The sequence below is a fragment of the Daphnia carinata genome, chromosome 7, assembly GCF_022539665.2.
Source record: "Daphnia carinata strain CSIRO-1 chromosome 7, CSIRO_AGI_Dcar_HiC_V3, whole genome shotgun sequence".
NCBI lineage: Eukaryota > Metazoa > Arthropoda > Branchiopoda > Diplostraca > Daphniidae > Daphnia > Daphnia carinata.
In genome coordinates, this window is record NC_081337.1 from 10,451,371 (window position 1) to 10,476,638 (window position 25,268).

The 25,268-nt window shown below is 39.2% G+C and overlaps 8 protein-coding genes across 14 annotated transcripts; 4 read left to right on the plus strand and 4 right to left on the minus strand.

Moving 5' to 3' along the window:
• Positions 1-1,167: 1,167 nt before the first annotated feature.
• On the plus strand, positions 1,168-4,103 carry LOC130686080 (zinc finger protein 69 homolog). Of its 2 annotated transcripts, none has more exons than XM_059496160.1 (10): positions 1,168-1,882; positions 1,942-1,991; positions 2,058-2,217; positions 2,313-2,494; positions 2,604-2,774; positions 2,905-3,021; positions 3,092-3,163; positions 3,225-3,308; positions 3,374-3,454; positions 3,539-4,103. In XM_059496160.1, the coding sequence occupies exons 1-10, from the start codon at positions 1,534-1,536 to the stop codon at positions 3,956-3,958; spliced, it is 1,686 nt and encodes a 561-aa protein (XP_059352143.1). In that variant the 5' UTR covers positions 1,168-1,533; the 3' UTR covers positions 3,959-4,103. The 2 variants fall into 2 exon arrangements, with proteins under 2 accessions (XP_059352143.1, XP_057365371.1); XM_057509388.2 differs by having other exon boundaries at positions 1,170-1,882; positions 3,080-3,163.
• On the minus strand, positions 3,979-9,231 carry LOC130686190 (F-box only protein 30-like). Of its 2 annotated transcripts, XR_009421405.1 has the most exons (12): positions 8,876-9,231; positions 8,470-8,794; positions 7,728-8,401; positions 7,612-7,670; positions 7,358-7,552; positions 7,160-7,283; positions 6,988-7,088; positions 6,822-6,930; positions 5,970-6,541; positions 5,177-5,834; positions 4,881-5,110; positions 3,979-4,799 (listed from the first exon to the last, which is right to left on the minus strand). XR_009421405.1 is itself a non-coding variant. In XM_059496161.1 (9 exons), exons 1-8 carry the CDS (start codon positions 8,927-8,929, stop codon positions 6,837-6,839), a joined length of 1,626 nt encoding a protein of 541 aa, XP_059352144.1. In that variant the 5' UTR covers positions 8,930-9,230; the 3' UTR covers positions 5,753-6,541; positions 6,798-6,836. The 2 variants fall into 2 exon arrangements, 1 of the variants encoding a protein (XP_059352144.1); XM_059496161.1 differs by lacking the exons at positions 3,979-4,799; positions 4,881-5,110 and having other exon boundaries at positions 5,753-6,541; positions 6,798-6,930; positions 8,876-9,230.
• Positions 4,630-6,805, plus strand: LOC130686113 (uncharacterized). The gene is made up of 6 exons (XM_057509409.2): positions 4,630-4,766; positions 4,828-5,095; positions 5,167-5,406; positions 5,694-5,837; positions 5,946-6,212; positions 6,294-6,805. Exons 1-6 carry the CDS (start codon positions 4,683-4,685, stop codon positions 6,659-6,661), a joined length of 1,371 nt encoding a protein of 456 aa, XP_057365392.1. The 5' UTR covers positions 4,630-4,682; the 3' UTR covers positions 6,662-6,805.
• Positions 9,232-9,532: 301 nt separating the features above from the next.
• Positions 9,533-11,962, minus strand: LOC130686200 (sphingomyelin synthase-related protein 1-like). The gene is given in 10 exon segments (XM_057509490.2): positions 9,533-10,172; positions 10,245-10,284; positions 10,347-10,485; positions 10,562-10,712; positions 10,784-10,901; positions 10,995-11,072; positions 11,150-11,298; positions 11,300-11,364; positions 11,435-11,714; positions 11,789-11,962. Coding segments are annotated over 10 exon segments (1,458 nt in total). The 3' UTR covers positions 9,533-9,908.
• Positions 11,963-12,181: 219 nt separating this feature from the next.
• LOC130686142 (uncharacterized) lies at positions 12,182-13,766 on the plus strand. Of its 4 annotated transcripts, none has more exons than XM_057509435.2 (5): positions 12,182-12,343; positions 12,591-12,729; positions 12,809-12,988; positions 13,051-13,158; positions 13,223-13,766. In XM_057509435.2, the coding sequence occupies exons 1-5, from the start codon at positions 12,201-12,203 to the stop codon at positions 13,322-13,324; spliced, it is 672 nt and encodes a 223-aa protein (XP_057365418.1). In that variant the 5' UTR covers positions 12,182-12,200; the 3' UTR covers positions 13,325-13,766. The 4 variants fall into 4 exon arrangements, with proteins under 4 accessions (XP_057365418.1, XP_057365426.1, XP_057365433.1 ...); XM_057509443.1 differs by having other exon boundaries at positions 12,257-12,390; XM_057509450.2 differs by having other exon boundaries at positions 12,260-12,390; positions 12,614-12,729.
• Positions 13,767-13,977: 211 nt separating this feature from the next.
• Positions 13,978-16,326, minus strand: LOC130686102 (deoxyribodipyrimidine photo-lyase-like). Its single transcript, XM_057509398.2, has 10 exons — positions 15,884-16,326; positions 15,682-15,807; positions 15,393-15,595; positions 15,277-15,331; positions 15,105-15,208; positions 14,840-15,038; positions 14,629-14,781; positions 14,524-14,563; positions 14,343-14,465; positions 13,978-14,273 (listed from the first exon to the last, which is right to left on the minus strand). The coding sequence occupies exons 1-10, from the start codon at positions 16,158-16,160 to the stop codon at positions 13,982-13,984; spliced, it is 1,572 nt and encodes a 523-aa protein (XP_057365381.1). The 5' UTR covers positions 16,161-16,326; the 3' UTR covers positions 13,978-13,981.
• Positions 16,327-17,145: 819 nt separating this feature from the next.
• LOC130686413 (uncharacterized) lies at positions 17,146-19,189 on the plus strand. Of its 2 annotated transcripts, none has more exons than XM_057509537.2 (5): positions 17,146-17,574; positions 17,906-18,038; positions 18,103-18,206; positions 18,275-18,313; positions 18,379-19,189. In XM_057509537.2, the coding sequence occupies exons 1-5, from the start codon at positions 17,245-17,247 to the stop codon at positions 18,826-18,828; spliced, it is 1,056 nt and encodes a 351-aa protein (XP_057365520.1). In that variant the 5' UTR covers positions 17,146-17,244; the 3' UTR covers positions 18,829-19,189. The 2 variants fall into 2 exon arrangements, with proteins under 2 accessions (XP_057365520.1, XP_057365528.1); XM_057509545.2 differs by having other exon boundaries at positions 18,278-18,313.
• LOC130686291 (uncharacterized) lies at positions 19,056-25,237 on the minus strand. Its single transcript, XM_057509495.2, has 8 exons — positions 25,042-25,237; positions 21,745-22,995; positions 20,902-21,686; positions 20,711-20,834; positions 20,415-20,646; positions 20,216-20,331; positions 19,883-20,155; positions 19,056-19,656 (listed from the first exon to the last, which is right to left on the minus strand). The coding sequence occupies exons 2-8, from the start codon at positions 22,876-22,878 to the stop codon at positions 19,612-19,614; spliced, it is 2,709 nt and encodes a 902-aa protein (XP_057365478.1). The 5' UTR covers positions 22,879-22,995; positions 25,042-25,237; the 3' UTR covers positions 19,056-19,611.
• Between the last annotated feature and the right edge of the window lie 31 nt (positions 25,238-25,268).

Genomic DNA, 25,268 nt, shown 5'->3' on the forward strand with positions numbered 1-25,268 from the left:
GACCTGGTTACATCACTTTCTACTCCATATACCCACAGTTCTATCCCGATGTTATCTTACTTACTTACTTTTTTCATTAGAAGTTTGTGTATGGTTCATATTTGAAAGAGAAGACTAGAAAGAAAAGAGCTTTATTTCGATTTTTCGAGTAACAAGTTGTCTGTATTCGTTCTCGGAGAAAAATCTGAAAGGGATAGAGCAATAGTATCACAATTAGCAAACAACATGGTAATAATTCTAGCATGTTCTAACTGAGAACCGTTCTAATGAGAAAAACATACTTTCCATTAAAGTTTTTAGCCCCCATTTTTCAAAACGGCAGTATATTATACTAATTCAGAAAAGAACAATCGAGCCGAACCGATCTGGTTTAAAAGTGGCGAAATAAATTAGTACCAGATCGACCACATTTTGGGTAGGTCAAATTGGTTTACCAGATTACAATAAATCAAGAGATCCCTAATTATTAGTCGCTGAGGGGCTGACGGTGCTGAGGTTGAGCTCTCAACGACTCAACATTATGCTTTCTACGAGTTAATGACACAGCCTGCCATGGTCGATTATTTAAATATTCGTATGGGAGCTCAATTGCAATCACTTCCCTTTTTTTAAAGAATATTTCTGCTCATGAAAGATACAGTCTACTTAAGTCTATTGTTAAGATAGGTTTTCTGGGTGTTTGAACAATGAAACACTGGAATTAAGTTTAACTGGCCGACTTTGAAGCTTGTGTTACTAGAAGTCTAGAATCAACCCCGAGGTAAGTTTTAACTTTTTGTTTACCTTTGGCGTTGCAGTTTTATTGCATAACGTGTTGTTCCGATACCAGCCAGTATTTATTGATGCAGTGACTTGTGTTCATTTTGCCACAGTTCTTTTCGACACAATTCATAATAAAATATAAAAAGAATTTAATTCTATGAAATAATTTTGGCACCATGATTTGATAAAATTTACATTCATATTTAACAGCTTGCCATTGCAGCTTGCAAGGCTCAGAAGTATAGCACAAATGCACAGTAGTAGTATTCCGCACTTTGGCGACTGTCATTTGTTTCCATGGGCCTTCAAACCCCTCCCACTTCTGTTTCCCGCTCCCTCTTTTTTTTCCATGTAAACAATTTAAAGAAAAAAAAAAAAAAAAGACTTGGCGCCATTGCGTTTTATGACCACCGCCAATTGATCAATGATCAACGGAATCTGAAAACTGTGTTAGTCTGTAACGTCTTAATTACAAAGAGCTTATTGATAACATAAACACCTGAAGTCGTTTAAAGTTCTGAGTGTATTAATCGTTACGAATATAAGTGCTTCAGTTGTCAGTGGTGGGCTAAACTAACTTAATAGGATCGCGGATGACTCTTCTAACCTAGCGTCGGCTTTACGAGATAATTTGTCATGTAAAATACGTCAACTATTTCAACCTTTAAAATCAGCAAAAAAAAAAAGAAACAAAAAACGTCCGGCATCTGCTATAAAGAGTGGCAGAGTGGAGAGAGTGGAGTTCTATGAAAGACTGTTTTTAACATCTCCATGGAGAGTTCAACAGTTCTGAGAGTGGAATTCAGAGAAAGCCGAGTTGGCAGTGAAATGCTAGTAATTAATGGTTGTAAGTATACAGTGAATAGGCGTTCTGGTGAGACTGTCTACTGGCGCTGTGTCTATTCATGGTGTCATTCTCGGGCTGTCATAAAGGCAGGACAATTGCGATCAGCCAGAGGTGCACATGTTTGTCCCCAGCCTCATCAAAATGAAGCTTTAGCGAAAATCCAAAAGCTACCAGTGCAACCAAGTATAGTATCTGAAATGTCAGATAACATCATCTTAAAAAACAAATCCAACTCCCTTGATGATGCAGAAGATTTCGCAAAAAAAAAAAAAGGTTACTATAATGAAAATAATTAAAACAAAGAAATTAATATTTAAAAAGTTACTTTTCAGCAAATGGCAGCTTCTTGGAATTTGTTGAAGACAAATCAGTGTTAACCAAAGTAATCATTGGCTACTGAGTTTGCTTATAAAAATAAAATTTAATTTTGTGCATTTTCTGTGATTAGACCGAGGATCCTGATGATCAATTGTGTGATGATGACATTGCTTGGAAAGAAAGAATATTAAAGGGCCTCAAAGTTTATTCTGAGGCTGAACGACACCGTCGCTTTAAAGTTGCATATGACAACCGGAAAGCATGGTTGAGTAACAAGAAATATTTCAATGGTATCAGTTTTTTTAAATTTGTAACTGTTTAAAATGTTAGAAATAACATTATTCCAATGTTATTGTTCTTTTCCTTTTTCAAAAATGTAATAAAGAAAAAATTTCTGGCTGCATAACAAAATGGACAAACAGCAATGCTACTTGGACCCATAGTAATGACTGGCCAACAAGAAGCCACTGTATGAAGCTGACCAAACCTGAGCGTGGAGCCGGAATGTTTGTTGAACAACCCTTCGTACCCATCAAGATTATCGAGCACGTCAATCCTCCGCTTCAGGTCCGTAGCAGTTCTGCAGTAATTTTCAGCCTTTGCACAGAGAAAATGCCTTCTCTGTTAAACAAAGTGGGAAAAACGATAACACCGCATTCATTTGCCTTATTTTTAGGAAAAGAGCCTTAAAGAGGAAAGTGAATTTTACAAAATGGAGGAACCCGAAATAAAAAAGGAATCAGGGAAAAAGCGCAGCGACAAAGTCAATAGAATGCGAAAAGGCATTGCAATTGAAAATCATGATGATTCTCATGAAATGGCTGTAGTCAAGAAAGAAGACATCAAGGTAAAAACGACATTTCACATGAACCTGTGGACACAGCGATCACTTGCAAAATTGGATTGCTTTCTGCATTTGAAAACAAAACACAAAAAAAAACAAAAACAAACTATCATCGTAATCCGTATGTTTACAGCGTTTTAGAAGCAATAGGAAGTGTCCAATATGTGGGAAGACAGTACAGTCAGCCATTGAGAGACACCTGAATGTTCACTATGGAATCAAACCTTACAAGTGTGGTCATTGTGATAAGGTACTAACATAGTTATTTCAGAATTCTATGCTAAGATTTCTTCTAAGAAGTTTAACAGTTGTTTTCGCAGGAGCATAACTACCGCGCCCACATTAGAAGTCACAATTCTGACACTCCATTCAGCTGCACAATTTGTCCAAAAGTAATGCAATCCATTGCCCACATTTTACCTTGAGCTTAATCTTGATTCATCAATTCTCTAGAAATTTGCATCACACGGTACTCTAAAGAGGCATATTATGAATCATTCCGGTGGAAGAACATTTCCATGCAATATTTGCGGAAAGGTGACTGTTTTGCCTCCGACACTTTTTTTTTGCCCATATTGACACTTTTTCCTTTTAATTTGCAGATATTTCGAAAAAGTGAAGCCTTAGGTTTTCATACTTGCAAGGTTCAGTCCGAGGAAAAAGATTTCCAGACGCCGGACGTGGTAAAACCAAAGTTTTGTTTAATACGGCTGCAGTAGAAAGTTTTAACACTTAATTTCTGATTTTACTTGTGCATTGTGATGTAGATGGTAGGCAGTTACGATGAAGGAAGAGAAACTCAGCTTCGCATACCTGGTAAAATATCTAGTCCAGTTAAAAGGAAGAAGAATATGCCTTGTGATTTAGATGCCTTGGATGAAGGTGATGAAGAAAAGCTATCAAAAACAATCGACTTACGTTTGTTAGAGGAAGCATTCAGGCAAAGGATAGAGCAACCGCAACAGAACCATAGGGAAGAAGTTGAGTCATCAGTGTCGGCTTCTTGTAAATTTACGTTGGATAAGTTGAAGTACGCAGACTTCCTGCAACCTAAAGTTGCACTCTCAAAATCTTTGAGTGTAACCATTATCAAGATAATGTCTGAAGCTGAAATATCAGCAAAACGCCAAACTCCAGTCTTTAGTAATCTATGGTTTCACAGTTATGCAAAATCGTTTGAGTCGTGAAAGTTTGCTGCATACGTGTATGCAGCGACCAATTAGTGTTTTTAGTTCATTCAATTCTATATCCCGATCCTGCCACCTGCACTTTCTCTTTAGTGCAAATATTAGCTCGATTTATTTATGACGGTATGTTTCACTTGTTTCAGTCTGTAAACTTGATTGCTCGATTTGTTTGCAAATAACCATGCAGATCTATCTTCATTTAAGCACGATGAACGACTCTAGTGTTTCATTACCTGAAGTCTTCTGTGACTTTGCTTGTGGTACTGTCTTCTAAAAAATATTTTTCTTCGACAATAAAACTTTTTTCGTCTGTCAGTTCTGTTGTCTCGTTTCCAAGAAGAGAAATTGGTGTTGCAGTTTAAATCCATGTCGTCGAATGATGTGCTCGTCTTCTCATTAAGGGAAAAGCCAGCGTGAAAAAGCGTCGATTGGAAATCGCCCCACTTCCTGTTTTCTTCTATGAACTTCCATCAGCTACTTGAGGAACTCCATCTCTCTTTCTTTTGTCCTAAAATAGAGCATAACTGAATGTACCGTAACGGTTATGGTTTGTGCGACATTAAAAGTAGTAAGGCGAAAATATTACTAGTTAAAACTTTTTCAAACTCTGCATTATAAAAAAAACTGATAAAAAGTGGCAATTGACTTTCTTTGTGGTTTAGTAAGCTACGGCAAACGATAAGTTGTGATCGCAATTTTAGTTTCTCTGAGGGGACTTATTTTGATGATGGCAGTACCTACAATGCACTCTGCGTTTCTTGTAGCAGTTACATCATTCCTACTAATCATCAAATCAGCAAATTCACAAGTAATTCTTATTGAATTTTCACGAAAAAAAAACCTTTACTTAAATGTGGTAAATGTCTCAGATTTCCTATGGGTCTCTTGGCCGAGGATTGTTGAATTCAGGTTACTTACAAACTGGCGGTCTCGTCTATCCAAACACGGATGGATCAGGGCCCCAGGCAGACAGTTTGGCTGCAGCAATTTATGGGGTGGCTGTTCCTCCAGGATTTAATCAGTTTTCAGCCTCCGAAAACTATTTTGGACAGAACAGGGGAGATGCATATACCGATAGTTTTGGGGGTGTTGGAACAAGCGCAGCAGCCAAACCTTCCGATTTACTACTTGGTACAGGTATAGTTTAAGAGCCTAATGAAAAACTGAATTTCGAGCGAACTAAAGGAAATTTGTTTTATCGAAAATAGGAATACATACAGGCGGAAGTGGTCGAGGAGGAAGCCATTCAACATTCATCTCAGATTTCTCGGCGTTCGGTGATTTTGGGTCCCATTCGAGCAATGACCAAAAATCGTCCTCTTCCAGTTTGATAGAAATCGATCCGATTGCAGCACGTTTTGGAGTTGTTATTCCGAACGTAGGTCATGCTCCATTTGACCCATCGCTTAGTGGATCTACGGAACCTTTCGGCGGAGGCACTAGCACTGGTAGATAGTCATTCACTTACATTGGTACACGACACAAACGACTTTGGATCAACACGGATTAAGTCTGTAAATTTTCAAAATCACAAATCACTTGCGAACACTTATGACGAAACAAGAAAAGTAAACACAAGACACAGAATACCTGTAAAATAAACTTTTCTGAAGCTCTGCATGGAATTGAGAAGTTGGACTGAACCACTTGACACTGTGACTGCACAGAAAACTGCAACAAGCAGGGAAACAAAGCTACTGCAAAATGGACTTTCATTATGTATCCGACTGTACAGGCGTAGGTGATGGAACCAAGGATCTATTCAACATCAGTCCTGTCGAGACCAGTATCAAATTTGATTTACCCACTCAAGCTACATTGAGAGATGCTTCTTTATTTTCGTCTCAGCCTAATACAGACGTCAACAGTATATCACCTGGTAAAATATTAATTAATACAGAAAAAAAAAGTTCGTTACTTGAAGAAGCAAAACAAAATACTACAAAGGTCAATCTTGCAGTTATTAACATGTCATATGTTTTTAAAGTCTTCAGCAACCAAAATGCGTTACCTAGAATAGACGACTCTTTCTCCGGTGATCCTACGATAACAGGAAATGCTAGTCCACCTGGCGTTGGGAATGCAGAAAAAAATCAAGCGGATGTTATCACGAATGCTTACAAATTTTCCGATAATCAAATAATTAAATTGGAAGAAATCAAACGAAACTTCCAGCATACCACTGCTGTCAATGATGGGGTCTCTGGCAAGCTTTTATCTGGCCTTTCAACTGCTCAAGCTAGCACACCAGAAAGTACTTCATCAAATTATCATTATATTAAATAGACTATTAGATACAATCCAGAGGTTATAACAGCACTTTCTTTACATCTAGGTACGGAAAGGGATACCAACGTTGAGCTGATTTCCGTAAAAGAAAAAAATAGCCAACTCCAAGCAGTTGTTACCTCCAACCTAAAGGAACTCAAACAGAAGACATCAAACGAGGGAACCCTTCCTTATGCCAAATCTTCTTCGCCATATGTGTACCGTGGCCCACATCGCGAGCAACAGAAAGTGGAGCAGTTGAAAAAAGATACCGTCGTTACTGATGCGCCTGAAAACATTCCAGCTGCCGAGTACCTAACAGCCCCAGAAAGCAAAAGAGAGTCTATTAGCGATCACACAAAAGAACCCACAGCAGAACACAGCAATTCTTACAGCTTTCTTACAGCACCAGGGTATCGCACATACCACAAGTAGTTCCACATTTAGATATTGTTAACTCTTTAGCAAGAATAGCGTGACCACTTCTTTGAAACCGTAATGAACATACATAACTTTTGAACAAACAAATTTAATCTATTTAAATAACATCTGTGAGCTAACCACTACTCACATATAAGGCGAGTAAATGGCTTACATAACCAAGCGTGTTTTAAAAGTCCTGACACTTCCCTTCCGTTGCCTCACTAGCGAAAGTTTCCATAAATCCAGGTAAGGCAACACGTTTCGGAAAGACATATGACGACCTGGAAACGAATTGTCAGTAATACAAGTGTAAAGCATAGTAACTAGATTGTACTAACTTAATGTTGTAGCGACACTCTCGCAGATGATTGCTGATATGTGAACTGCTCTCAAATCCCCATCGTTCCACGGGACTGAAAGAAGTGCTAAAAGACCATCGCTGATTTAAGGCGTGGACAAATTATAGTATGTAAGGTTAGGACGTGGGTTAAATCAAAAATATTTTCATACATAATGCGTTATAATCCATCCTTGCTGACTCTTTTGCCAATGAGCAGCAACGAGACCCCTGTTATAAAGAAGAGAGCGAGCCACCTCACGGAGAAGATGGCAAGTGACCGATAGATGACACAAGCTACAAATATTAGATGAGAGTAAAATATTGAAGATAAGTTGTTATTGTGATCCGATTTGCATGCCGCAGGGTACCTGAAACCATCCAAAAAACTGGCTACTGCTCTAAGAACCTCAAAGGGAAGATCTGTCAAGTTAAGTTCGTCAGGCTTGCCAGCGGGATCTTGCGGAGTTCTCGTAACTCCAAAACTCTCAATGATTGAGCTGTAAATGATTCGATGGTCTGGGCTAAGTGGAAACATACGTCGTCTTGCAAACGAGCACCCATATCTAAGGAATATGATTAATTAGAAAAGGTTGACCAAAACGAATGTTTAAATTTGATTTACCGCGCTAAAGGACAACGTTGTTCGATCCAGCCATCTAAACCACCATGGATTTCACTATGCTAAAATAAACTTGAACGTTGGTCATCTAATAACCCAAACTATCTTTTCCCAATTACCCAATTAAGATAATGCGAGGCAAATTCATCTCTTCGAAAATCTTGAGCACAGACAAACGTATACATCGATTTAGGTTTACTCTGATAGCGTGGTATGCACTCGATAGACAAATCAAGACCAAGAGTAGTGAGTAATGGTAATTCCGGCGGATTCGAAGGCAAAGGTCCAAAGTTTCCGGAACCTCCAAAAGGGGCGTCCAAAATTTCATTGGTGCTACCATCGTCATCCAAGCCGTTACTTATGTCGCTTAGCGTGTCTTCGTCGACCACTTGATTTTTCAAGGGACAACAATTATCATCTTGATTTGTGACCAAAACTGCTTGTTGCTGCTTCTGTGCAGTGCTTTTATTAAAAAGCTGGGTACACATGCTCTGAAGTAATCCTGGAGGTTTCCGACGACGACCCCAAGGAGATTCATCATCCGTACTTGAAACACTTAAAATACTATTATCGCTTCGTTCGGCCGATTGTCTTGGAGTACTCACATTGGAAAGACCATCGTCCGAGGAAATGGATTTTACTTTCATTTTAACAGTAGGTTCCCACAAACTTAAGATGAGAGGAATTGCAGGATATCTAGGAGTGAGGTTACATCGCATAAGCTTCTGGGTTTTTCTAGGAAGATGCATCCAGTGATCTAAAACTCCTTGGTCTCGAAGAGCCAATGCCACATCTATTTCAACACTGATTTACTTCCCCAGGATTCAAATTCAATTAAGATTCAATTCAATTAATTCCTACCAAGCTGTTCTTCTCGAAGCTGTGGATTAATCTGAGCAAAGGGAATGTGAATTTGCCTTTCCTTGGTGCATAATGGCCAACGGTTCCATTCTGCATTACATGGCACACAACTTGCAGGGCAGGATTCAAGATGGCTTCCACGGTGTTTTCTGAGTACAATATGGGGGCATCCATAACTCACATTGATACAGGGTTCTTGCATATTTGGGCACAGAAGGTTGTGTTCATTGGTCTTACATCCGTGGAATGAAGAACCACATTTTCTTTGGCAACTAATAATTGGACAGGATTTACCTTCAACAACCCTCTTGGTGCACTTTGATATCTAAAAAGCAGGTTCAGAAGAATGAAGATTAAACAAAAATGCCAAAAGTATTCACTTGTAACTAGATTTTTCAAACAATACCTTAATACATGTTTCACAGTGAGCATGGTACACCGTTTCCTGCATAAGATTCATTTTTGATTTGATAAATTTTATCACAGCTATGTACTTGAAAATAAATTAATCGTCATTCATTTCTACATTAATATCTTGACAGAGCTGAAACAAAAATAATACCGCTTCGTCGGTAAGCAATATCATTTATGGTTCCCAATGGCTTCTTGCAACTATTTTCTAGGATCAAAGTAGCTAACTTTCGTCTGCAAGTTCGGCAGACGAAATCCCCCAGGCAGAATTACGTTACGTGATAGTGAAGTCTTACGCCTTTTCGAGCTAGCCAATTGGATGATTTTCTTTATTCTAATGAGAGATAATGTCAGTTAACCAGATTCGATATAATTACTGCGATGTTTCAATAGTCAGTAAACACCCAAGTTACTGGAGCACTTCGTACTGTGGTTCACAGTTTCGTAAAGGGGTTGCAATCTTGTACTACTTTCTCTGATCTAAAGAGTACAAGTATACAAAGGGTTTTCATGTATGATACTAAATGTCGCTAGCAATGCATACGGCTGTGGTAACCGTACCTATTACATACTATCCTACACGTCAAACTGATAGTGTCTGTTGATTACAAGTGCATTATAGTAAAATGCGTAATTCAAACAAAAACCAACGTAGAACAGACACGGATATTTTATGCATGGAGGCAAGAGACCATCATTGGACATAACAAGACAGCAATCTTATAAGTAATTCAAATACTTTTGTGTGAACTTTTTGCTGGATTCGTAATAAACAAGTACAAGAACGTGAAAATCGAATAAAACGAAAAGGATAACGCAAGTGACTAATACATGATGGGATCAGGTGTTTTTGTGCCATTGGAAGAACTGATTAGATTACGTGTGCAATGGACATCAAGTCACAACAAAAACGTGGGCAGTCGAGCGCACTTAGCGAATCCAATGTGGAACTAAATAGAGTATACATCTCACTTAATTACTTTTCTGGTGAATGAAAGGCATAGAAAATGCAGTTCGGCGATCTTGCATTAATTTTTCTTTTTTGATCGCTTTTGGTTAGTGGCAGGTTTTTCCTTGTCAGAAACGTTACCATTGAATTTTCGGGTTTGACCAAATCCAACATGTCTCCATGCTTTAAGTAAAAACTTTTTCCATCGACGGCGATAGCTGTTCAGTGATGCCAGGGAAAGATATGTCCAGGGCATTTCATACTCATTTGGAACCATTCCATCAATGCGTGCTTCAAAGAAACTGAAAAGAGGAAACCACACCCGCGCTCGGTATCTGTCTCGCTATAAATAAATTATCAAAAACACGTTATTATTGTTTGCTTCCGTAAAAAAATTGACTTGGTATTTTCTAACCTGCTTTAGCGTGCGAGAATTGGCCAATGTATGGTAATATCTGAAAGCCAGGAAATTCCTAACATGTAATAGGTTCTACTACATAAAATTTGTGCTACTCACAAAAACATGCGTGATGTTATGTAGAAAGCAACGAATACGTCAATTGAGTAATGCTCTCTTGCTGCCAATATGAAGAAAACCCCAAACAAATTTAAAATCCAAGAGAAAGTGTGCAGAAAATACAACCTACGAGGTGTGTCTACAATCGACAGAGAGAAACATTAAAAAGCTGTAAAAGAGCGGGTTATTATGTGCAGAAAAGATAATCGGATTACATTCTGTGATGAAAAAGTTGAGCATAGTCAATGTGACTGTGTGGCCGCTAAACATGTAGTCTCCGCATGTGCGAACCCCTTGAACGCTCATACCGAATCCTCGCCATATTTCAAGCGCTTTTTCTAGTTTGGCCCATATGTCTCCGTACGGCTACGCGGATCAATTCAGAGCACCTATCAGTTACATGGCACGTATAAAAACAACTGAAAAAAAAAACATACCCTAGGGGCGCACTCTAAATGAGAACCAGGAACGCTTAGTGAGGTAATCATCATAGTGACGCATCGTAAAAGAAAAACAGTGCCTGTTAAGGCGAAAAAACGACGCATCAAAATGATTCTGAAAAATAACATCGAAGTTTGTTAGAAAGCCGACTAAATAGTTAAAGAAAAAATCCTTGATAAAAAAAATTTACAAAATTTCAAGGAATACCTGTGTTTGTGGCAAACAAGAACAAGAATCCAAGTAATTAGAAGTAGGCATCCTGACACTTCACACATATTGAACGCCCTGACAATAAATTCAACATATATAATAAAACAAATCAATTAACACATAAAAAAATAAAACTGTAAATAAATATTTACCAAGGAATGAGAGGAACGTTGTCTAAAAAAATATCGGGAAGGGGCGGATATTTTTTCATATCCGGAACACGGTCATGTACCGTGACCATCACGAGGGAAGTAATAATGGTTACAACGACAAAGTAAGTGATACTTAAAAAAGGTTTTCCACATTTCTGGTTCCAGATGAGTTGCCATTCCTGGACTTGTTGGATTTCCATCGGCCGGACTTACAACTAGACATGGAAAATCCAAGGTATTACTATGAATCATGCATCACATAGATAAGACAAAAAATTAACATACAGAAATTCAACTCATCAACCAGAAATTCAGGAGAGTTTTCTCTTTTGTCTCTATGACATCCATTTTGGTGTATAAATGCACCTGAAAAGTCCATTTCTTTTTTTGCATTAATAATGGCAGCCAGTTGTTTCTTTGGGATTCCATAAGCATCTTTGGAAGGGAAAGGAAGGGCCAAGAGGGCTTTGCTACTGACTGGAAACCCCATTTTATTGATTTTCTCCTCATGCCTCATCCTTAGCAGGAACAGTTGGACAGCTAGATTTTTTACATCTCCTAACACCTGGAATTAGAAAAACTTGTTAGAATTATTGACAGGAATGCCAAGATTATACATTGTTCTTATTTTAAACATACCTCGATATTCAGAGGTGGACTTTTTAGATCCTTTTCAGAAAGCATTAGTAGGGCTGTTCCATTAATTTTATGGACATCACACAGCAAGGTGCCATAAGAACCGAATCCTATATGTGTAAGCCATTCTTTGACGTGTTCTTTTGTCCAGTCGGTTGCAGAACTTGGAAGCGCCATGGTTTGTAAAAAACTAACGTGTTTGGCTTTACCAACAAATCTTTTGAGAATGTTCGTTCGGAATGCAGAATACGCAGTCTACAAGATTTGGCCTGTTTCCAGTTAGCTTCTGTAATAAAGAACTGCAACTGAAATACGCATTTTTTCAAGTTAGACTCAAAAATATATCTTGTTGCATTGCGACAGACATCGCGTGTCGTGTCCCACTTTCGTTTTCACTTTTCGATAGCTGTCTGCTATGCACAACAAGTTTGTGGCACAGTCTATTTTGTTAGCCGCTTGGAGGTGCTGGCGTCATCATACGCCTTCGTACTCAACCCTCAATTTGGGCGGCTACGTACCAACCCTCGTCTGTCTAAAAGCGGAAAGCTCGAATCTCAAGTAACACTCCTTGATCTGTTTAGAACTTGTAGTTTTAGAGAAAAAAGGTAAGGTTAATATCGACAATTGATACGAAATCATGTATAAATGGCGAAATTCTGATTCATTAAACAACTGCTTTGTAATCTTTATTTGAACTGAAACGTTTCCTTTTTGTTATGCATCTGTGTAGTGAAATAAGTTGTAGTTTTCTCCTTCATAATCTGGCACATCTTCTAATAATTTACAAACATGCTTTTTGTATCAGCTGCTTTCTTCTATTTTGTACAGTCAGAATGGCAACTGTCACAACCACAACAACCACCACCTCAGGTCCATCTCTGGGAATATCAATCGATAGAGGATATGTCAACACCTTGTTTGGACGGTTTAATATCTTGACATTAGTAAGTATCACCTGTCAAATCTAGGCTCTTGAAACAAAGTTGGATGTGTCTTTTTTATTGTTCTTTTGGTGATTCATAGGCTATTAATGCTCTTTGTTTCATCTGTGTTGCTGCACAACCATGGGCTGCTTACATCCCACCTCAGGGATGGTTCTATTTTGTATGTGTTACTGGATTCTGGTCAGCTCTCCTTGAACTTTTTTTGGGACTATGTCGTATTCAGGAAAGGATGGTCAGAATAGTTCCATGGAAACTTGGAGTGAGTCTTGTTCCATAAATAACCTGTAAACAAATTAGTACATTTTTTGCTATACTATGCAGTTGTTGATCTTTTATGGTCTGTGGTCATTTTTCTACCTGACAGCAGCCAGTGCTGTCACCCACTATGCTGCCAACTATGAAAAAAGGGATGGATGGTATGCTGGAACGGTAAGTCATTTAAGTTGAAAATGTAAATTCAGGTTGAAATTCATTACATCCTGTAATTCTTTAGGTATTTGGATTTATTGCAACAATCATTTATGGTATTGCTGCTTACTACCGACTTCTTGATTGGAAGGGAGCAAGCCCTGTTAGCGTCAGCCAACCAGCCTAATTCTTTAGAAAATCAGTTAAAGCACGAATCTTAATTTGCTGTTATCACGCGTTCAAATTCTCGGTAACACCCTTCGATCTGATGTGGTTCAACATTAAGTTATATCACCACGAGCTGAATCTGCTTTTGTTTGCTTTGGACCATTAATATTAAATAGTTCTTCTAAATGTTTTTGAGTTCCTGTTACATACCTGCACTTGTGTTTCGTATGCGATGCTGTGCCTTCTGCAATTTGCCTTCTCTTGAATTTAACAAAGAAAAGTAATACTGTTTGTTTGATTTTTCCCGGTCGATTGCCATTCTGGCAGGAAGTGATGCATCCAAATTTGATACGATCCAACAACTAATGTTTCTATCTATTTGTTTTTGTTCTAACATATGTCGCCAATATCACTCCGTTCAAAGAGCATTAATAATACAAAAGAGGTTTAGCAAATATGAACTAATATACGCTACTTTTCTTCATTAAAAGAATACTACCGCCTACAGCTTTCATGAGGATTTCTGTTTTAATAATACAATGGATAAAAATGAAATGCATCAAATTGCTGCAATGTTTAAGACCTGAGTTTTCAAATAATAACCCGGACGATCGTCAATGTGAACCACATTGGGCATAATGCAACGAAATACCACTTCGGAATTTCGAAAAAGCACCTACTGATACTTCACACCTTTAATGGGATATGTTCTTGCACCGAAACGTTGAACGAACGCCACAACATCAAATTTCCGCTGACAGCCTTTGTAGTTCATGTAACGGATTTTACCAAACACATCCCTTTCCTTCCAGCCCATGTCGTGAATACCACAAATCGACCACATACAACCAACATAACCACTAGGGTCTCTTCCATCTAAACTATATCTGTCGTTCAGATATATGGCAAGTCTTAGAGCTTCTTCGGGTGTCTCCGTCCATTCCAATATTTTTTTGGCCCAGTACATTCTATATAGAACGAAAAAATTAGGAATGTGCTGCTCCGATACATTTACGTAACGTGGCCATATTATATACCTGAGAAAACCATGCATTTTGCCAGTTCGCGTCAACTGTATTTGAGACGCGTTCCAGAGATCGTCATGGGTTTTGCCTTCTTCCAACTCCTTAGAGGTAAGTAGCGCGGGCCGTTTATCTTTCCTGTAAATGATTCATTATACCAACTGATAATTCAGTGAGATTCAGAAATTTTACTGACTTGTGCACATCCAAGGTTTCCTGTGCCCAATTCGCGGCGCCTAAAACGGAATGCAAAAAATAACGTCATTACTTCTCTTCTCAGAGTAATTCATTTTGTTTGGACCTTTCAAATTATCGTAATTAGGATTGTAGAAGCAAAAATTGTCCGACAGTTCGCGTCGGATAAGCGTTTCTTCAATATAAACATCTACGCTTTTAGCATACTTGGCCTTATATTCCTTGACCTCCAAAATGCAACGCTGGGCAGACAACTGACCTATTCGATAATTTGCTTATCATTTTGTACGCAATCATAAGTTTTTATACTAAGATACCAAAATGTAGCCAAGGAGATAAATTACTCAAAGCTGCTACGTTCGGGTCATTTCGCTTTTCTCCAAAAAGTTTTAAACGCTTTTGGCAAAAATTTGACAACTCAACCAGGCCGCTCTTCGTTCCCGGAGTAATCCAGTCGACTTCTTCTACCGTACGGTCCACTTCCAAATAAGCATTTGCTGCTTTCCAGTCCACAGGCTACCACCATTGTCAATCAAAGAGTGAATATCTAAAAAAATTGAATTGTTAATGCCGGTATATTACTTTTGCTTTTGTTTGGGATTGATGAGGGTGTGTAACAACCGGAGGAAAATCAGTTAAAAATTCATCTAATTTATCATGAATCTTTTTCCTAATCGTCCGTGCTCCTAATAAGATCGAAAAGATTCACGTGCTGGCAAATCTATGAAATAAAACAAACCCAATTAATTTTTACCGATTTCTTGTTTGTCAGAGGCCACCCATACAGGGACGATATTATGCGCATCAATCTGTAAAATGACAAATAGAACTCGACGGAATTCAGAAATAAAAATCAATTTACATCAGTACCTGGCAAAATGGAACATCTTCAGGAATGCTTTCTTTAACTTTGTCTATCCATGAGAGAGGAACTCTTAAAGGCGAGAAATCAGCAACAACTGCATCCAATTTTAACTTTTTTATGAGGTTTGGGACACAAGTTTGAGAATCTCCTTTAAGTAAATGAAATTGTATCTGAAGTTTCTGGCATTCAGCCTCTACTTCCTCTAAGCCTACAAAACATAAAACAATAACAATCTATCCATCTTCTGATTGAAATTCAATAACTTTTGACAGAGAAGTAGAAAAGATGTCATACCTTTCAACATAAAACCAAATTGTCTGATTGTGGCTCCAAGAAAAGTAGGTACCAGGCAAAAGCATACATGCAGTGGAAGTTTCATTTTTAGAGCTAAACGCTGTGCATACAATAATGCCCAATTGTCTTTTAAAAAGAAATTTGCCAATTGCGTCATTAGATATTTTCAAAGTTTGCTTTTGCTTTGTTACGGAAATAATACCTTGTACTCTTTGTTCACGTGACATCCAATACAGAACTCCTCCACCGAAATTTCCCACGTCCATTGACTTGGAGAGCAGGCGGCACCTTTTCTTGTTGAATTTGAATTCTAGAATGTTTCCAGCACATTGTTTCCTTTTCGATTCAACCGATGCCAGGAACCCTGCATCCACTGACGGTGCTCTTGAACTACTTGGTTCATCATCAGATGTTTCCAGTTTTAATTTCTTTGCTGTTGGGGTTTTGGAAGAGCCTTTCGTGGAACCATGCTTGCTCATTTCAATAGAAAAAAACTTTTTAATGCTTGAATTAATCAACTTCTTCAAAACCTTTCTTTTTTTCTTTCTTTCGAAATTTTCTGTTTTTTACAAGACCGCTTGTTTTCGAACAGAAAGGGCATCTAGCGGTGGAAAACTCGGTAGAATTTAGAACAATACATCGAATTATGACATACCAGAAAGCAGTTAAAGGTAATACTCATTTCTGAAACAAGACACTAAAACGCAAAACCATTCTTCTTCAAAAAATATGTTCCATATCGAAGTTCGAAATCGCGGGAGTTCGTCAGCATTAAATAATTATTACGTTAATACTTGAATGTGTACTGCGATTAACGTTGCATAACGGTCACCGCAGTCGTGGTTTTTGTGAACTTACAGGTTCCATGTGAAATAATATAGATAACTCTTTATTTCGTACGAGCATGATCTTTCCACGTTCGCTTCAGCCACTCCCAGTGTGGTATCGAAACGATAACAAAAAAGGATGATTCACTTCCGATGACGTATGTCTCAGATCGTACTATGTTTTGCTAAATCCTCTGGTCAGCTGATATGGCAAGATTTCAAAAGATCCATATCGAAACTTTGTTATAAATCGGACTCTGTGAAAATTAAGCAAGTATGACACAATAGGTAATCAGTGGAAGCTTGAGGGACAAATGTGATGTCACATTTGTATGTTCATAAACGGAGTAGGTAAGCCAAGCGTACAATAGATCATTAACGTATCTCATCTAAAATACGACGTAATTGATAGTTTTAATAATAAAATAAAACGTGTCACGGATGTAGAATCCTCAGCGAATGTCGAATTTTGTTCTGAGCAACAAATATTTTGGCCTTCGTCTCTTGTACTTAATAAAAGTGCGAAAAAAGAGAAAGGGCTATGTGGATTTGCCCATGTGAATTTAATCAGAAGTGGTTACACGATTGGCTGTTTCAGGATTTTTGAGCCACACCTCCCCTACCACCTTTCCCTTTGGCCATTCATAGGTGGATAAGCATAAACAGCATATGAAGAGCTTGAATTTCGCTCAACGACAGTATTCTAACTGATGCGTAATAGTGATCACCTGTGAGAATGAAGCTGGAACATTGGAAACTTGAAGCAGTCGAAGTTCAAGATGCCGAAGAACTCTTTTGGCCAACCAGTCCAACACGTTATTATACCATCCCGCGTTCAACTCAGAAGCTTGCTCCCCACATGGACAAACAGCGAAGCCCAACGCCTTTACAAGAATTAGCCTTGGAGGCTTTCCTGCTACAGTTGAAAAACTTGTGTCAACAAAAGAATTATACAGAAAACAAACGAGCATTGAAGCACTACCTGAAATTTCAACTCCCTGCATCCATTCGTCAACAGTTGTTGGCGGCCTCGACGAAAGATAGTCGCATCTACACTCTACTTGATGTAACGTATTGATTGTTTCCACTCACTCAGCACGTGGGCCTATGTTATGGCGGGAAATTGATTTTGTTGTTTTTATGGGAAGGGATGAGTAGTTAATTGTCTAGACTATGCTTGCCCCGCGTAAGCTCTTTTATCTTTACAGTCTCAAGGACATAATGCCTGTAGTACGTATGTATTGAAAACGAGTAATTTACAATTGTCAATTTAGCAGTAGCTGATGGATGAGAAATTGAACTTCGTCCATCAAAAGTTTTTTTTCTACATTTTGATGTTTACCGTCTGGCCATATTGTACTATGATTAACCAAACGTAAATCTTTATTTGCTTACAGTTGAGCATGTTCGAGCTTTTGTTATCGACATCTGTCAAGCATGTTTACGTACAATCGGTACGAACATTCTTCCGGCAATCATTTGTAACTTCACTACGTCAATTGGGCACTGGACTTGAAGAGTTAACCATTCGTAAGGCACTTGAATTTTACTGTTTTTGTTTTATGTTTGAACAGTGAAACAACTTCCGTTACAGATGACAGTTCGTGGCTCCAACATCGAGAATATTTACCATCCGCTTTTGCACGCATGACTCATTTACGCAGAATATCTCTTCGTTACTTAGCAAATGACCAAATGGTAATTATATTTGCTTCACACCTTTTTATTGGTCATGTAATAAAGACGCTGAATTTTTTTTCATGGAGCAGATTGCCGCTATAGCTCAAAATTGCCTTCATCTCCAGGTAGAAATAAATAAATAAAAATCTTATCCAACCCAGCATATCTTTTGCTTGTTTTTGTGATGAAGGAAATGGACGTCAGCTACTCCATTGACGTAACTGATTGCGGGATGAAATTTCTCTGTGACCCTACACTGATATTGACGTCAATGCCGCAACCAAAAACATCCGAATGTGAACGGAAATCGGAACAACGCTGTCGAAAGATATCCGCTCCATCAGCTCCAAGCCGATATGCGTCCGGATGCATGGTTTGGTTTCCTCGATTCCTTGCACGTGGGATAAAGCGCTATTCGGTGCACGATGAAAAGAAACTCAACAATCACGAATCACCAGCCCACCAATCTCAAGAAGATATTTCTCCACAATGGCCTGAAGATGAATTATCTTTAAACGTGGAAATCCCTTCCACTTGTGTTAAGTCACTTTGTCGGCTGGAAATTTTGGGAACAAGCATCACACCAGTGGGCGTCAAACTGGTGGCAGCAACATCTTCCATCATAATTATTGTCTATTAAAATACCAAACTATTAACTCGTTTCTGTATACGTATTACTTTTTTTTTTGTTACGAATGTGGTTAACAAGTAAAACAAAAAATATGTTTTGGCTAGTGGCTTCCGGCACCGATAACAATCGTAAACGACCGTCACACGAACAATAATCCACGCAACACCAGCTGTTGTACAAATGTTTTGCATCTGGTGTATTTGTTTCATGATGAACCATACTTGTCACATGAAAGCCATTTTTGAGGTCTGTATTTTTCTACCGACGACCCTTCACTGAGCCATTCTTTACGGAAGGGTTTACGTGCCATCTGTACAAGTCGATGGCACGCATGCAATAAAGGTAGATGATAAAATCGTTTTCTAAGCACAACGTATTTTCCCACCCGTAAATGTGGTAATGGCGCATCAACAAAACGGCGCACGTTTCAATTTAGTTAGGAAACTAAACGTACGTCCACAATCCTTTTTTTTTTTATTTCATTTTTTTATTACTACAATTGATTCCATTGGACGCAACATGCTTCCGTAATTGCTTTCTGTATAAGAATTTAAAAAAGAGAAAACTATAAATTGCTTCAACATTATAACAAAGTTGAAATAAATGCAGACTCTGGATAGTTAAAGGGCAATGATAGACGGACATTTTCAAAAGGCAACACATAAGTTTTTATAAACAAACATAAAATAAAATTTAAAAAAATTATATTGTAGGTAGTTTTGCATGGCAACTGTCATTGAACTGTGCTCATTTGGCGCGTGCGGCAGAATCTGTCGTGGAAGTTTCGTTTTTTCAAGTATAATTCTGACGCGATCGGGCTTGTAGAACAGCTTTAACCTAAAAGCAATGAGGAAAAATGATGAGCTTCATCAGGGGAAGGTTTTCTTTCGCGTCAGCAACTATCAGATTACACTACCCGATACGTACGTAGCTATGAAACAAACAAGAACAACCAATGAAAATAAATCCTAACGGGAAAAAAGAAAGCCCTGCTTCAATTGCAATTCCCTGGAAATGGAGGAAAAGTGCCTGGTAATCTAGAAGACATGAAGAGATAACCTACCCGATCCCGATCCTGCTGCACAAGTTCAATGGGCAGCTTATTTGCCTTGTTGCGTAATGCCTTGTCAGCTCCATACTTGAGCAAGATGTTCACCAGCTCGAGTTGCTGCATGTCCGTGACCTCGGTCAGGGTGGCGGCGCTGTGCAGAGGCCGGTTGTCGTTATACATGGGAGCGTTGGCCGAGCCCGGACATTTCGATAGTAGCAATTCAAGAAGAAATGGGTCGCGTTTCTCGATGGCAATGTGAACCGGAGTTTTGCCGCTCGTGATATCCTAAAAAAGCAATTTGACCTCAAATTTCTATCGCTAATACACGAATTTTTTGTTAAATACCGATAGACCAGCATCTGCCCCATGTTCCAACAACAACTTAATGTTTTTGATAAAATTTTCGCCGATTGGATCGTTCGCCTGGTAGAGCATAACAGTTTCGTGGAGAGCAGAACGTCCTGTTTTCATCCAAAGTGCCGGTCAGCATACAAAATACATGATCGAAACTATGGAAGCTCACAAAATATATAAATATCTTTACCTGTATGGTTTCGTGCATTAAGGTCGAAAGCCAGTTTGTTATCTACAGTCCGAACACGTACCAAATAGCGTAGTACCTCATTATAATCGTCGCCCCACATTGCCAGATAATGAATGACCGTGTTGCCCTTTTCATATGTTTGATTTAAAGGTATACGCAAAGCGCTCATCGTCTCGGCCAGGTAACCCGCCACTAACGGACGACGTTCACTGGCTGCCAAAAACAAGGCAGTCTAAAAATCAATGAAAAAAATTGAGCTATTTCTGTTCAAGAAGAAAGAATTAATCAATTTTTACCTCTCTTCTGTTATTCATAGCGCAAAAGACTTTAGCCGGCTGTGAATGACTTTTGAGACGTTCCAATAGAGCGTAGAGATCTTCGATTTTGTATGCTGGATTCGCACAGGCCACCATCAATGGACTATACATTGGAATAAAAAATTAAATACAAGTGATTTTCCCACGATATCACAGAGAAATGAATTTACGTGTCGCCATCATGATCCGCCAGCGTAAGCGTTTCGAGTGTAGATTTCACCACTTGGCGCATAGACTGTTCCTTAATAAGTGGATTCATACTTGTTGCCATCTCTTCATGAGCCGTTGGGTACGGTTTGATTGCTTGTTGTTGTGATGATGATCCAGATGATTGGCTTGTAGGTTGCTTAGCGGCAACAGTTGTTGCAGGACTTGCTGGCTGCTTCGGTACAATGACAGAAGGACCCGGAGAATACTGTTTCGGTGCGATGACGACAGCACTCTGTGGATGGGGCTTTGGAGCAATAACTGCAGGTTGCCATGACGAGGGAGTGGGTTTATTTAGAGGTATAAGCGGAGGTGGTTGAGACGATACGATAGTCATCCGCACCATTTGCCTCTCGACTGAGCGTGGCAGCGGGCTACTTGGTCCTGGGCTACTATTAGCCGAAGAGAGCTGTGGTGACATGACATTTGAAAATGGAGAATTAGAGGACGATGATACATAATTCGGAGATACAGCCAAAGAGCCATCAACGAAGCTTCTTGTTTGCCAAGGGCTGGCCGGTGAACCTGGAATGGAACCGACGGAGCTCGTCGCATAATTCGGTGTGTGACACGATGATCGTGAAGGGGAAGGCGTCATGAGATTGTCTATTGATGGACTCGGTGGTTGAAAGAAGGGTTGTCCATATAATTCTTCGTAGTCATGAGGTCCCAATCCTTTCACCGCATCGCTGATTGGGAAAAGCTGACAGACGAGGTGGATCACATCCTGAACATCTACACGCTGGTCCTGTTATTCAAAATAAAAATGTTAGTGTATTAAATTTTTTATTTTTATTTTTAATCACCTCGAGAAAAGGCGGTAAAGAATCTCGTGAAAAATTATCATATGGTTGTTGAGGATGCTGTTGATGACTCGATTGCGGTGGCTGGTATGTCGCAGAATTGGTATATGTCAAGTGCGCTGGCGGATGTGAATAGCTTTGCTGTTGGCTACTGTAAGAATGGATGGATTGATGTGACAAATGTGTACCGCGATGTCCATGAGAAGTTGATCCACTGGCGTACGGATGGTGACCCGAATCACTTCGCCGGAGTGGATAAGGCGCGTTGTTGGAACTCGAATTTCTAACAAGTCGTTCATGGCCAAGAGGACCGCGACATAAAACCTGTGGCGGTCCGTCGTCCATACTGGCAAATCTGGCTGGACGGATGACAGCGCCACCAGGTAACGACGAACTTCTAGTCAACTGCTCTGATTTTCCGAGGAAAACCCGAAAAAATTGACGAATTGCCAAATCGCTGCCGAACGACTCTTGAAACATGTTAATTCCTGCCGGGCTTTTTCTTTTGACTTCAATCAAGTACATAAAAAGGAAAGATTGCAGTCGTTTCAATGCCATAGCACGATATTCTTCGGTAAATTGTTGAATGTTGGGTAAATCCAGCCGCAGAAAACGTACCAATCTGCAATAAGATTGTCGTAGCATTTCCTTTTCTTGTGCCGTGACCTGTCTGATAGCGTCAGAAGGGCCAGGGGGGAAAAGAGGAGTTAACGGAGGAGGTGGACCAAGTGGGGGTTTTCTAGCTGATGAAGCCGTCAAATCCAATGCGACGGCCGTATTATCATCGTCGGAGAATTCACCGTTGCCATCCGCCAGTCCCTTCCCTTTATCCACTTTCTTGCGTAAATCCAACGCCATGGTGATTAACTTTTCAACCAAATCAAATAGTTCATACGATATGCCTTCACCAAACACGTCGTCGTCTCCCGTATTTAGCTCTTCCGCCGAAGATGATTCAGATAAAGATTCGCTAAGACAAATTCCTTGATCGTCGGATTCGTAGTGATGCTGATGACTTGGTTTCTCTATCAATCTGTCAAATTCGCTTTGTGGGTAATCTTGCAACACTGGAAAGTCTGGGATCAAATCGACACTTGCTTGTTCCAACTGACAATTAGAATTCTTCACGGTTTCCATGGCTGCCGTATGCCCATTGGTTACAAGCAGCAGCACGGGTCCGGAGAACTCGCGAAATCATCAAACTGTGCGATCGCAAGATGAAAAATGGGTTCTTGCCGATTGGCTGGAGTAATCCTGATACCAAAAACAAACCGATTAAAGTAGTGAAGTCAAAATAAGAGTCTAAGGGACGAATAACATTGACTGGAAAAAGCGACTGTAACATGCAGTTATTTACGATTTCTGCTCCATTATCTTCAATAGATAACGATAGATGAATTTTCAGCATTTTTCGTTTTTGTTTTGTGTTGGCTGCAAAAAATTAAGCCGTGCTCGCACATTAAGAGTGTGAAGTTGACGTCTCTAGTTAATGCACAGCGATGACTACTCTGCACGTATAAGAGAAGATTGTTGCATACAAGTATAAGGAGGACTGTTACACGATGAACCTGGTCCTTTAATGAATGGCCAAAATTTGCTAGCACGAGAACTTCGTGACCAGATTCCTAGCTGGAAACGTGTGAATACATAAAAGCTAATTACGATCAAAAAATGTGACAAAGTTAGCCACTTTGAGACGTTCATTCGAGATTAAGAATACAAAAGCCTCTAACATTACGGGTGGCTACGCATCTGAAATCGCACATAGACACTATGACACTAAAGTAAACACAAAGTTATCCTACAAGTAACGGCCAACCTTTTTTAAGTTTAGTACTTAATTTGTTTTTAGTTTAGTTCTAAACCCTTAAAACAAGTTCTTATCCAGCAAAAAAAAGTTTTTCTTTTTTTCCCCTAAATAGCCTAAAGGAAAGGCAAATGAAAACAAAAACCGGATTTTATCAAAACTTGATCACAGTTCCATCCCTTTGGAGAGAACCCACAAAATTATAACGACGACGTAAGGGGGAAATACCCAAAACCAAGTATTTACATCATCAAATAACACACTTTAATTATCTAAGTTTGCGGTACGACGTAAAAAAAGATAATTCCATGTGGTTGAGGTATTGTTTTCTTTGGATCCGTTAAGCTGCTTTCTAAAATGGTTTTTTAAAAAATTATGACATATCATATCTTCTGGTTTGCAACGTAGTAAGCTTCGTGATAGGAACGATACTGGTTGATAAAACGATCGTTTGATACTAATGCTATTCTGCAGGAAATGATTCGGCCACGGGTTACAATGACTATCCGATCGCTCAATTGGATCAAGTTGCCTAGTAACGCAGATAGCCATATCTGTAAAAATGATGCAAGATTGCACAAGACATCGAACACCCTGCCGTACAAGTATGTAATTCGACAGGGATTGTTGCATTTTAAAAGACGTTGAAAATAAACTAGACTTGACACTCAGTTAATGTTTTCTTTACATACAGAATGAATAAGGTGTGGTCAGTTCTTGGTATCCCAGGTTGGAAAGAAACAACAGATTTTAGAATGTCGAAGAAGGACAGGTTTTGTTGGCAACTCCAAAAATAAGACCCTTTTGGTAAATTCGAGCTTTTTCGACGTTTTGTTATTTTGTCAATTGCTCGTCTGTAGTTGAAAAGAAACTAGATTTTTATGTATTTACGTTGAAATACTAGCGGGGAAAAATAATGGCTTAACTGGTTTCTACCCGCCTCGAGACACACGGAAATGAAAAAGAAAAAAAAACTTAAAAATTAGGTATGTTCTAGGTAATATTTCAGCCATTCCATCAATCTTCCACCGCGTCGTTTTCCAATTGGCTGGCTTTAGGTGGATAACCGTAGGGGTTACGTCATGTGAGCCATAAAAACCGACGATGTGCAACAGTGTCAGCGTTGGTGGAATAACTGAGAAGTTTTTTTATGTCGGTTTAAATACAATATCTTTCTTATTGCTAGATAGTAGGTAGGTCTTTGCAACAACAACAGGTGAACTCCCCCGTGCCAACCCCTAAGGCTCGTGCGCAAAGCGGGACTTTCCCTAAAAACTGTAAACTTTTTGAGAGAAAAACTTAACCCGAGTGTGTCATGCAGATATCTGGCAACCAAAAAGGGATACGCAGTTGTTATCTATCTCTACAGACAGACAGCACCTTTCCCTCGTTACAACTGAAGAAAAATCAAATGACCTTCGCCACAAAACTGGGTTCTAGCAGCATTTCGAATTCCGAGCATGCATTTTTTTAGTAAAATGTTAGGGACTTACTTTTCTCGTGTTAGGCAGAATGATCAGCAGACGAAAGTTTTTTCCATTTTCACCTTTGGTTTTTTTTTTTGACAAAACGATATTTTTTGTATGTTGTCTAATGTGACCCCTCAGTACAGATAAGACGAAGCAAAAATCCACTGGCCTACCAAACACCACGAAAATACAGCCCCACAACCCCAGAACTTTACGAAGCAACTCACACTACTGACGGGCAGTCACGTACA

What these genes read in the sequence shown, in the direction of transcription:
- LOC130686142 (XM_057509435.2), top strand. Translation starts at nt 12,201, where the DNA reads ATGCACAACAAGTTTGTGGCACAGTCTATTTTGTTAGCCGCTTGGAGG. An exon ending in GCGGAAAGCTCGAATCTCAA is followed by an intron (nt 12,344 to 12,590) that starts GTAACACTCCTT and finishes TTTTTGTATCAG; the next exon opens with CTGCTTTCTTCTATTTTGTA. An exon ending in GGTTTAATATCTTGACATTA is followed by an intron (nt 12,730 to 12,808) that starts GTAAGTATCACC and finishes GGTGATTCATAG; the next exon opens with GCTATTAATGCTCTTTGTTT.
- LOC130686080 (XM_057509388.2), top strand. Translation starts at nt 1,534, where the DNA reads ATGGAGAGTTCAACAGTTCTGAGAGTGGAATTCAGAGAAAGCCGAGTT. An exon ending in CATGCAATATTTGCGGAAAG is followed by an intron (nt 3,309 to 3,373) that starts GTGACTGTTTTG and finishes TTTAATTTGCAG; the next exon opens with ATATTTCGAAAAAGTGAAGC. An exon ending in ATTTCCAGACGCCGGACGTG is followed by an intron (nt 3,455 to 3,538) that starts GTAAAACCAAAG and finishes ATTGTGATGTAG; the next exon opens with ATGGTAGGCAGTTACGATGA.
- LOC130686413 (XM_057509537.2), top strand. Translation starts at nt 17,245, where the DNA reads ATGAAGCTGGAACATTGGAAACTTGAAGCAGTCGAAGTTCAAGATGCC. An exon ending in ACTTAGCAAATGACCAAATG is followed by an intron (nt 18,207 to 18,274) that starts GTAATTATATTT and finishes TTTTTCATGGAG; the next exon opens with CAGATTGCCGCTATAGCTCA. An exon ending in AAAATTGCCTTCATCTCCAG is followed by an intron (nt 18,314 to 18,378) that starts GTAGAAATAAAT and finishes TTTGTGATGAAG; the next exon opens with GAAATGGACGTCAGCTACTC.
- LOC130686102 (XM_057509398.2), bottom strand. Translation starts at nt 16,160, where the DNA reads ATGAGCAAGCATGGTTCCACGAAAGGCTCTTCCAAAACCCCAACAGCA. An exon ending in ATTTGGTTTTATGTTGAAAG is followed by an intron (nt 15,596 to 15,681) that starts GTATGACATCTT and finishes TATGTTTTGTAG; the next exon opens with GCTTAGAGGAAGTAGAGGCT. An exon ending in AAAATGCATGGTTTTCTCAG is followed by an intron (nt 14,274 to 14,342) that starts GTATATAATATG and finishes CGTTCTATATAG; the next exon opens with AATGTACTGGGCCAAAAAAA.
- LOC130686190 (XM_059496161.1), bottom strand. Translation starts at nt 8,929, where the DNA reads ATGAATCTTATGCAGGAAACGGTGTACCATGCTCACTGTGAAACATGT. An exon ending in AGTTTTTTGGATGGTTTCAG is followed by an intron (nt 7,284 to 7,357) that starts GTACCCTGCGGC and finishes TAATATTTGTAG; the next exon opens with CTTGTGTCATCTATCGGTCA. An exon ending in GAGTGTCGCTACAACATTAA is followed by an intron (nt 6,931 to 6,987) that starts GTTAGTACAATC and finishes ATTCGTTTCCAG; the next exon opens with GTCGTCATATGTCTTTCCGA.
- LOC130686113 (XM_057509409.2), top strand. Translation starts at nt 4,683, where the DNA reads ATGATGGCAGTACCTACAATGCACTCTGCGTTTCTTGTAGCAGTTACA. An exon ending in TCAAATCAGCAAATTCACAA is followed by an intron (nt 4,767 to 4,827) that starts GTAATTCTTATT and finishes TAAATGTCTCAG; the next exon opens with ATTTCCTATGGGTCTCTTGG. An exon ending in CGTCAACAGTATATCACCTG is followed by an intron (nt 5,838 to 5,945) that starts GTAAAATATTAA and finishes ATGTTTTTAAAG; the next exon opens with TCTTCAGCAACCAAAATGCG.
- LOC130686291 (XM_057509495.2), bottom strand. Translation starts at nt 22,878, where the DNA reads ATGGAAACCGTGAAGAATTCTAATTGTCAGTTGGAACAAGCAAGTGTC. An exon ending in GGGCAGATGCTGGTCTATCG is followed by an intron (nt 20,156 to 20,215) that starts GTATTTAACAAA and finishes TTGCTTTTTTAG; the next exon opens with GATATCACGAGCGGCAAAAC. An exon ending in TGCAGCAGGATCGGGATCGG is followed by an intron (nt 19,657 to 19,882) that starts GTAGGTTATCTC and finishes CATTGCTTTTAG; the next exon opens with GTTAAAGCTGTTCTACAAGC.